This window comes from Tupaia chinensis, unplaced genomic scaffold (genome assembly GCF_000334495.1).
Source record: "Tupaia chinensis unplaced genomic scaffold, TupChi_1.0 Scaffold000477_1, whole genome shotgun sequence".
In the NCBI taxonomy this organism is placed as follows: Eukaryota; Metazoa; Chordata; class Mammalia; order Scandentia; family Tupaiidae; genus Tupaia; species Tupaia belangeri.
Genome location: NW_006159986.1, coordinates 557,939 through 568,733, shown reverse-complemented (window position 1 = coordinate 568,733; position 10,795 = coordinate 557,939). Strand labels below are relative to the sequence as shown.

Here is a 10,795-nt window from a genome sequence, read left to right as displayed (position 1 = left end):
TTCCCTCTCTGTATGTATTTGTTATAGTGCATATACTCTATAACAAATCAAAATAATAACAATAAATTTATTTTAAATTAGTGAATCTGAGGCCAGTAGGTAACATGGAGATTAAGGCTACTAGATCCCATATGACCAGCTTCGCAATTTGAGTCCTGGACCTGACGGCTTGAGAGTCATGCCAAGAGCTTGTGCATGTGCACCCAAAATCCTGAGAGGAGAGTGGAGAAGGGATTACGGTCTGGTCATCCCCTGTGGGGTAATTTCTCACTTTTTCTCTTTCTCTTTTTCCCCTCTACTCCCTCCCTTCCTCCCTTTCTCTGGCAAGTGCATGCACCCTATAGCCAAAAATAAATAAATAAATAAATAAATTAGTGAATCTGGCAGGACAGATTGACATACTGTGATAGTATCTACCATGTTAAAGTATTTATTTAACATTTTTAATGTAACATTTTTGAATATGTATCCTTTTTTATTTAAAAAATATTGACCTGGGGCTGGCAGGTGGCATGATGGTTTAGGGCACAGGACTCCCACATGGCTGACTGCAGTTCAAGTCCCAGACCTAGCGGCTTTGCTTTCTCACTTTCTCTCTCTCTCTCTTTTATTCTGTCCCTCTCTGATCAAATTTAAAGAAATTAAATAATTAAATTAAATAATTATTTTAAAAAGTTAAAAATACTGAACTAAAAGGCCACCCTGTAGCCTAGTGGTTAAAGGGAGCCAGATCCCACATGGCTGACCTTGTTTTAGGTCTCAGCCCTGACAGCCTGAAAAACATGCTGGGCACATGCACATGTTTGCTCCAAATCTTAGCAGTATGGAAGGGATTGCAGTGTGATCACATGTACCCTCTGGCAATTAAAAAAAAAAAAATAGAATCCTATTTTAACTTCCTACTTTTACAACAAAAGTGGACATAGATTATCTTGCAAACTAAATTAAAAAGGAACTAGAGGGCTGGCCAGTTGTGTGGTGGCTAAAGCACTGAATTCACATGGCCAATTGCAGTTTGAGTCCTAAACAGGGGGCCTGTAAAACATGCTGAACACATGTGCTTTTTCTGCCCCAAATCCCAGAGGACAATGTAAAGGGGTTGCAGTGTGGCTATCCTCTCTGGGGCGAGAGAGGAGGGCTTTCTCTCTCTCTCCAGTGAGTGCACAAGTGGTATAGCAAATTAAAAAAAAAAAAAAAAGGAACAGAAAGGAAGTAACAAAATATGATATGATCACTTGCTTTTAGATCTTACCTGATTAATATTAAACCTGCCTTGATTTTTTTGGGGGAGTGTTTATTTTCACAGAGGTATCAATTTTTCCTTCTTTTTCTTCTGCTAAATTACTAATACCTATGGATTTTTTTTGCTCTTTTTTTTCTTTTTTTTTTTTTCTTTTCTTTTTTTAGCAAATCACAGATGAAGGTCTCATTACTATATGCAGAGGGTGCCATAAGTTACAGTCCCTCTGTGCCTCTGGCTGCTCCAACATCACAGATGCCATCCTGAATGCTCTAGGTCAGAACTGCCCACGGCTTAGGTAAACATTTCTTGTTTAGCTTTAAAAAAACTCAAGATAAAGTAACAAAAGCCTCCTTCACCCCTAGTTATTTCTTGAAATTTTAAGGTAGACACTGCAAAGCTATTTTTCTTTAAATGCCCAGCTTCTTGCTTCATACCTCATTCAGTTACATGTAGTTGGCAGAAACCAAGGGATAACTGTCCCCACATTTTACTGCTTGCTGTTCATACTAGGAAAAAAGTCAGCATTTCTTTAATTGAGGAGAACAAAGGAATTTTCTCTTACTAATGCTTGCAACATAATTCTTTTTTCAAAGAAGTTTTTAAAGGCCTATCCTGAGGTTATTTATATCAGAGTAATGATGCCAGGTAGATAGCAGGGAGTATTTTAAATAAACAGCTCTACCAGAGACTTCTATTGTGCTGGTAGTCTTTTAGAACAGACTTTTTATGGCTCCTCCTCTCTGCTTGAATATGGGATTGACTGAGTATTAAGAATACTTTGTTTAAAAAAAAAAAAAAAGTTTTTTTAGTATAAACAATTTATCAAACCCATTTTGTTTCTTACTAATGCTTGCAACATAATTCTTTTTTCAAAGAAGTTTTTAAAGGCCTATCCTGAGGTTATTTATATCAGAGTAATGATGCCAGGTAGATAGCAGGGAGTATTTTAAATAAACAGCTCTACCAGAGACTTCTATTGTGCTGGTAGTCTTTTAGAACAGACTTTTTATGGCTCCTCCTCTCTGCTTGAATATGGGATTGACTGAGTATAAAGAATACTTTGTTTAAAAAAAAAAAAAAGCTTTGTTAGTATGAACAAATTATCAAACCCATATTGATTATTGTAAGAGCACACTATTATGTGATGAATAGGCACAATCCCTATATGCCTTTTTATTTTTTTAAAACAAGACTTAGCAAATCCTCTGAGTGAACTGTCATTTTAGGTGCTTTACAGACACTAACTCATCTAGTCACTTAACCCTGTTATTATCTCCGTATTACAGATCAGGAAACTTGAAGCACAGAAACTTGCTTAGCTGTTAATGTCACACAAGGTCTCACAGCTGATGAGTGCAGGAGCAAGGAGTCAAACTCAGTCTGGCTTCAGAGACCATGAAACTACTTTTCTTACATATAATAATTGTAAAGCAATAAAACTTTTTCAAAACTTGTTTAATGATCACTTTGCCATGAGCCTAACCATAATTATTGAAAAAATGTTGCCTACAGTATCAAATTTGTTAATAAATCATAGACTTGTTAAAATTGGTGATCAGAACACTAGGTAGAATATTTCTCAGGAGCCAGGGAGGTAATCAGAACCTCACTGTAGAAATATCACGTGTTATCCTTTTCTGTTTTAAAAATAGGAGCCTTTAGCTCTATTCTCTTGTATGGTCATTCTGTTGTTAGAATGCAAAGGTTCTCAAATGTGTTCCTCAAACGTCGTATTTCATTGAGCTCATGCTCCCCCGGTGCTCTGCCGTGAGATACAGCTTTCATTTCTAATTGATTTCCAGTTAATAATAATTTCCTGTACTGGAACTTTCTTTTTATTCAACTTCAGTGGTAAATTATTTGTAAGTAAACATGTAATGTTCTTTGGTATATTATACAGAAGTCATTGCACTTCATAGAAAGCAGTGCTTAATTCCCCAGTCCTGTGGTTGGTATTTAGCAGTTGCCGGAATAGGAGAGTGGCTACCAGCTCAGTTTCCCTCTCCTCGGGGCCTCCCTGCTCACCTGTGGGAGAAGCAGGAAGCTTTCTTAAGTATGGAATTTCATATTTGGGACAGATCTGTAATTAGTCCCATCATTGCATTTTAAAAATCTGTTTAAATCTGAGGTAACCTACATGTAAAAAAGGGAAAGAAAATAATTTACTTCCGCAATAGATTAACTGAAATAGAGTATTTATCTCCATTTCCTTTGTTTTCTAGGAGCAGGCTGCCCTCTGGGGGTAAGCAGTATGCCATCAAGAAGGCTTTTAATGCATTTCATGCATTTTGGCATTAACTACAAACTTCATTTATATTCTTCTGTGTTCTATGATTGCATCACCCAGAAATGTGGTATTTATGGAACCACTTTATGATGACTCCAAGAAAATGAATGGCGAGATCTGTATACAGACTTGCTTAGCTGTTAATGTCATTCTATATTATAAACTCTTTAGGGAATAGGAGATTGCTTTCTTAAATTCTTGCTATTTTGATAACTATAGCTTTCAATGACCAAGAACTTGACTTTTATTTTGTTTTTTTAACAGAATATTAGAAGTGGCAAGATGTTCTCAACTAACAGATGTGGGCTTTACCACTCTGGCCAGGGTAAGTCTTTTGTCCAGGTTCCATAGGTTTATTTCCAGAGATTTTTGTTTGGGTTTTTTTTTGGTTTGGTTTGGTTTGGTTTGGGGTGATTTTTTTGTTTTTGTTTTTGTTTTTGGAGAAATGTTTGCTATAGGCACATGTGCTCACGGGAGAGACAGAGAGAGTGAGAAATCACATACCAGGGAGGCTGGCCACGCCGCAGTCCCTTCTCCTCCCTTCTTTTGGACTTTTAGGCACACAAGTACATGCATCTGGCATGATTTTCATGCCACTAGGTTTGGGACTTGAACAGCGGTTGATCACATGGGAGTCCAGCACCTTAACAACTACACCACTTGCTGGCCCCTTGTTTGGGATTTTTATTTCAGAAGAACAAATAACAAGGAAATTATAGAATGACAGCAGATTTGGGGTGTGAGACCAGAGAATCATCTGTGGCTAGTGTTACTGAGCATTCTCATGCCACAGCTGCAGACCTGCTGATGCCAATCAGAGTACAAACTGCTCTGGAAACGCAAACATGCACTGAAGAGCATGACACTCCTCTTGAGACTTGGATCTCCACAATTTCATTAGAAAATAAATTCAACTAATGCCCTGTGGCCTGATGGTTAAGGAAGCTAGATCCCACCTGGCAAACTGCTACCCAGTTCCTGGCCCCGGTGGCATGAAAAACATTCTGGGTACATGTGTGTATATATGTGCCCCAAATCCCAACAGGATGGAGGAGCAGGGATTGCAGTGTAACCAGGCCCCATTGGGGAACTTTCCCTCTTTCTCTCTCTGTGTGTCTCTTTTTCACTGTCTCTGGTGAGTACGTAGGCCCTCTGGCAATTAAGAAAAAATAAAATAGAAAATAAGCTGTGGAGGGGCGTTCTGGCTTTGTAATAAAAGCTTACTTGGTTATTTGATATGTGACTGGTATGTGAGGTTAATGTTGAAAGAAATATATAAGCCTGGTGTTTTGGTTTTTTGTTTGTTGTAAGTATTTATTTAATTCCATTTTTTATTCTTATTTTTTAATTTGACCAGAGAGAAAGAAAGGGAAACTGAGAAAGCAAGCTGCCAAGTCTGAGACTTGAACTGTGGTCAACCATGTGGGAATCCAGCACCTTTAACCACCATGCCACCTATTTTTTTTAATTTGCAAGAGAACACGTGTGCTCACCAGAGAAAGAAAGGAGGGACAGTGAGAAAGCATCCCCCCACAAGGGATAGTCACACCACAATCTTCCCCACAAGGGATAGTCACACCACAATCTTCCTTTGCTTCTCCCTCCTTTTGATAGTGTGGGTATGCACATATGCACGTGTACACACACATACACACGTTTTTCAAGCTGTTGAGTCCAGGATTTAAACTATACAATGGGCTACGCAATTGCCTTAACCACCATGCCGCTGACTGGCTCAAGCCTGGTTTTATTTTATTTTGTTTTGCTTTGTTTTGTTTTGTTTTGTTCGCTATAGAATACATATGCCTGCTAGAAAGAAAAAGGGAGAAAGTAAAAATCACCCCTCCCATGGGGAATGACCTGCCCCTTCTCCTTCATTCCTCTCTTGGGATTTTGGGCTTGTACACACAAGCACCCAACATGTTTTTCAAGCCTCTGAGTCTAGTACTTAAACGATGCAGTCGGCCATATGGGATCTAGCCTACTTAGCTTCCACGCCACCTGTTAGCCCATCCAAGCCTGGTTTGAGATTTTAAGAGATTTCTTTTTGTTTGCTCTCGAAAATTTTAATACTTGGAGTGGTTTATAAATTACTATATAATAACAGTGTCTAAAACTATAGTAAGTTTGGGGCCAGCAGGCGGCCTGGTGGTTAAAGGTGCTAGACTCCCACATGGCTGACTGTGGTTGAGTCTGGGACCTGATGACTTGCTTTCTTACTTTCCCTCTCTCTGGTCAAGTTGGAAAATAATAATAAATAAAGTTAAATAAAATAATTATTTTAAAAATTAAATAAAATTCAGACCAGCAGTTGGCATAATGGCTATGTCACTGGACATGTAGTCAACCGTGGTTCGAGTCCCGGACCCAGTGGCTTAAACTCACGCTGGGTGCTTGTGCGTGTATGCCCAAGAGCCCAAGAGGAGAATGGAGGAGAAGGGATTGCAGCATGGCCATCCCTCCTGGGGGGTGATTTCTCACTTTCTGTCTTTCTGTCTCTCTCCATCTTTCTGGTGAGCACACATGCCCAATAGCAAAAACCTCTCAAAAGAAAAAATAATTTAATTAAATTATACTGACTTTGACCACTGTTAAGAAACACAGAGGATTATTTACTTTCAGGTAACTTGATGGGTAGGGACTAACATATAGCATAAATAAAGGAGCATGTAAGCTTGCTTTCTGTTTCCCAAAGGAACAATTGAATTATTTACAGTTGAGAGAATTGATTTATTAGCTGAATTATTGTTTGTTATTATTTATTATTATTTATCAGGAAATTTCTTTCCTTAGCTTTGTAAGGTGTTAGAAACTTTCAGTGTGGAATAACTGAGAAATTTTACTATGCTCAAAATCTTTCAAAATATGGGGGCCAGCAGATAGCGTAGCGGTTATATCTCTGAACTCCCTCGTGGCCAACCACAGTTTGGATCACGAATGTGGTGGCTTCAAACTCACATCGGGCACATGTGCATGCGTGTCCAAGATTCCATGAGAAAAATGGAGGAAAAGGGATAGTGGCATGGCCATCTCCCCTGTGGGGGTGACTTCTCAATTTCCTTCTCGCTGTCTCTATCTCTGGAGAGTCCACGTGCCCTAAGGCAAAAACGTCTTAAAAATGTAATTAAGGGGCTGGCAGGTGGTGTCGTGGTTAAGGTGCTGGACTCCCACATGGCTGACTGTGATTCAAGTCCTGGACCTGGTGGCTTGCTTTCTCACTTTCCCTTTCTCTCTCTCTCCCTGATTGAGTTTAAAAAATAATATTAAATAAAAATAATTCTTGGGACCAGCAGTTAGCATAATGGCTATGTCGCTGGACTCCCACGTAGTCGACCGCAGTTCACATCCTGGACCCGGTGGCTTAAACTCAAGCCGGGCATGTGTGCGTGCGTCCATGCCCAAGATCCCGAGAGGAGAATGGAGGAGAAGGGATTCCAGCATGGCCATCCCCCCTGGGGGGTGATTTCTCGCTTTCTGTCTCTCTGTCTGTCTCTGTCTGTCTGGCAAGCGCACGCACCCTATGGCAAAAACCCCTCCAAAAATAATAATAATAATAATTCTTAAAAAAGAAAGTTAATTGGATAAGATGGAAAGTGACATTAAAATGACACTAACTTGGGCCAACCAGATGGCATAGTGATTAAGGGGCCCACCTAGCCAACTGTGCGGTTCCAATCCTATACCCAGTGACTTGAAAAGCATGCCAGCCATGGGGCCAGCAGGTGGTATAGTAGTTAAGGCACTGGACTCCCAGATGGCTGACTGTGGTTAGAGTCCCAGGTCTGGAGGATTAAAAATCATGCCAGGTGTGTGTGTATGCCCAAAATCCCAGAAAGAGAATGGAGAGAATGGAGGAGAAGTCACTGTGGAGTGGCCATCCCCCTAGGGGGTGGCTCTCTCACTGCCTCTCTCTTTGGTAAGTGTATACACCCTATGGCAAAAACCTTAAAAAAAAAAAAAAAAAAAAGAAAGAGGAGGAGAAAGAATTGAGCCCTCGCCATGCCCCTTTGGGGCTTGCTCTCACTTTCCTCCTCTTCATCTCTCTGGGCAGTGAATATGCCTAATAGCACATTTTTAAAAATTGGGGGAGTAGGGACCAGCAGGCTGTGTGGTGGTTAAGGCACTGGACTCCTATATGGCCAACCACAATTCAAAGCCTGGACCTGGCAGCTTGCTTTTTCACTTTTCCTCCTTCTCTCCTTCTGTCTGTCTCTGATCAAATTTTAAAATATTACTCATAAATAAAATAAAATAAATAATTATCTTTTTAAAAAATTGGAGGGGAAGCAGGTGATATATCGGTTAAGACACTGGATTCCCAAATGGCTATCTATATTTCAAGTCCCAGACCTGGCAGCTTGCTTTCTCACTTTCCCTCTTTTTCTCTTTGTCTCTCTCTGGTCAAATTTAAAAATAATAATAAATAAAATAAATAAATATTTTTAAATTTGTTTAAGTTTTCCCATGTTTTAATGTTCAGACTATAATGTTTGGTTTTCTATTTTGTAGAATTGTCATGAGCTTGAAAAGATGGATCTGGAAGAGTGTGTTCAGGTAAGAAAGTGCATTTTTACTCAGCAGTACAATGTGAGAGAAACTTACATAGCACATGTACATTAGAAATGCCAGTTTTGGGGACCAGCAGTTACCATAATGACTGTCGCTGGACTCGCATGTAGTCGACTGCGGTTCGCGTCCCAGACCCGGTGGCTTAAAACTCACACCGGGCACGTATGCGTGCGTGCCCAAGATCCTGAGAGGAGAATGGAGGAGAAGGGATTGCAGCGTGGCCATCCCCCCCCGGGGGGGGGGGGTGATTTCTTGTTTTTGTCTCTCTGTCTCTGTCTGTCTGGCGAGCGCACGCGCTCTATGGCAAAAACCTCTCCAAAAAAAAAAGGTGAAAAAAGAAATGCTAATTTCCTACTCTAGTATGTGACACCATGGTGCCTGGTAGCTCTGCCAGTTGTCCATCTATTAAGGTGTCTCAGGCATACCAGGCACAGATGTTCATGGTGTTAAAGCACTCTGAAAACATATGTCTTCAATCAGACTACCATTAGATAGAAAGGAGGCCCAAACATTCAGGCTATAAAGCTATTAAAATATTTTCTTGGGAGGCTAGCAGGTGGCATAGTGGTTAAGGGTGCTGGACTCCCACATGGCCAACTGTGGTTTGAATCCTAGACCTGGCAGCTTGCTTTCCCTCTTTCTCGTTCCCCCACCCCATCCCTCTCTGATCAAATTAAAATAAATAAATAAATAAAGTTAAATAAAATAATTCTAAAAAACAAGAGAGAGAGAGATAAAAAAAAATGTTTTTTTTTTAAACTTGGGACAAGAAGGTGGTGTGGTGGTTAAGGGCGCCAGACTTCCATGGGGCCAACTGTGGTTCGAGTCCTGGACCTGGAGGCTTGCTTTCTCACTTTACCTCTGTCTCTGTGTGTGCGTCTCTCTCTCTCTGGAAATATTAAAATAATAATAATAAATAAATTTAAATAAAATAATCATTTAAAAAATATTTTCTTACATTTACAGAATTATAATACCAGCAAGTAAATAAAGCTCCATTACAATGAGCTATAGCACTGCCCTTCTTTAGCTTAACCCTGGGTCTCTTCTATCATTAACTCTGGAGATCTGACTCTGTAGGAAACTCTGTCCTTAGGGCAGATTGCCTCCTTGTCAGTAATTTATTACATTTTTCTTTTCTTTAGAGAGATTTTTGCTACAGGGTGTGTGCGCTTCTGGGAGAGACAGATAGAAAGCAAGAAATCATCTCCCAGGGGGGATGGCCATGCCGCAGTCCCTTCTCCACCAATCTCCTTTCAGGATTTTGAGCATGTATGCACACGTGCCCATCGTGTGTTTCAAGCCACCAGGTCTGGGACTCTAACCATGATCAGTTATGTGGAAGTCCATAACCATTACACCAGCTCCTGGTCCCAAGCGATGAATTTTTTAATGGTAAAAGTAAAAAAGGACTCTTTAACTATAAAAGCCACTTTTTAAAAGAATTACTTGTCTGGGGCCAGCGGGTGGCATGGTAGTTAAGGCACTGGACACTCCCACATGGCTGACCACAGTTCGGACCTGGTGGCCTTCCTCCCTTTCCCTCTCTCTCTGCATCTCTCTCTGGTCAGATTAAAAAAGAAATGAATGAATAAATAAAATTAATTTTTAAAGAAATCCTTTTTTTTTTTTTAAAAAAAAAGTCTGGACACTGCTGTTGGTTCTTACTAAACAAAACTGTATATCCATTTGTCTCTTCCTCTGTGTCCTTTGCAGTGTTAGTCCTTTTGAATAGACGTGACTGTCTGCCTCACCCCACCATTTCTTAGCTTCTCTGAAGCTATCTGTTAAAAAAGATAATAATCTCAGAGTTGGAGAAGAATTTGAAACTGAAAAAACTTTCAGTCCTGTGAGAACTATAAAGACTTTTCTTTCTCCCTGAACATTCATAGTTAATCCAGATTCTAGCAGTGCCGGGACCAGCAGTTAGCGTAATGGCTATGTCACTGGACTCCCACATAGTCGACTGCAGTTCGCGTCCCGGACCCGGTGGCTTAAGCTCACCTCGGTGTGTGTGCGGGCGTGCCCAAGATCCCGAGAGGAGAGTGGAGGAGAAGGGATTGCGGCGTGGCCATCCCCCCTGGGGGGTGATTTCTCGCTTTCTATCTCTCTGTCTCTCTCTGTCTTTCTGACGAGCACACACGCCCTCTAGCGAAAAATCTCTCAAAAAAAAAAAGATTCTAGCAGTGCCTATCTGTCACCCTTGGGAGAATAACTGACACTCAAATTCCCAGTCCTGAGTTGTGGCATGCCTTATTAAAAAATAGGTCAAACATACGTCTAGAAATTTGAGGATGCCCCATCATGTATTTTTTTTAAAGAACACTTATCTTCTGGGACCAGCAGATGGCGTAATGGTTACATTGCTGGACTCCCACGTAGTCAACCATGGTTCGACTCCCAGACCAGGAGGTGTAAACTCACACCAGGCACATGTGCATGTGTGCCCAAGGTCCCACAAGGAGAATGGTGGAAAAGGAAATGTAGCATGGCCATTTTCATGGGCTCACTTTCTTTCTGTTTCTGTCATTCTGGGGAACGCACATGCCCTATAGCAAAAAAAAAAACTTTCTTTTTTTCTGGGGGAGGGGGTTTGCCATAGGATGCGTGTGCTTGCCAGAAATACAGAGAGAGATAGAAAGCGAGAAATCACCCCCTGGGGGAGATAGCCATGCCGCAATCCCTTCTCCTCCATT

The 10,795-nt window shown here is 40.7% G+C and overlaps 1 protein-coding gene across 3 annotated transcripts in view; it reads left to right on the top strand.

The window, feature by feature from the left end:
• The window catches only part of FBXL20 (F-box and leucine rich repeat protein 20), a 66,174-nt gene that overhangs the window by 49,879 nt on the left and 5,500 nt on the right, over positions 1-10,795 (top strand). For all 3 annotated transcript variants that reach the window (XM_014590693.1, XM_014590694.1, XM_006155882.1), the window contains 3 exons: positions 1,408-1,538; positions 3,795-3,855; positions 8,040-8,084. In XM_014590693.1, coding sequence (XP_014446179.1) covers positions 1,408-1,538; positions 3,795-3,855; positions 8,040-8,084 — 237 coding nt within the window. The remainder of the gene's footprint in view (positions 1-1,407; positions 1,539-3,794; positions 3,856-8,039; positions 8,085-10,795) is intronic.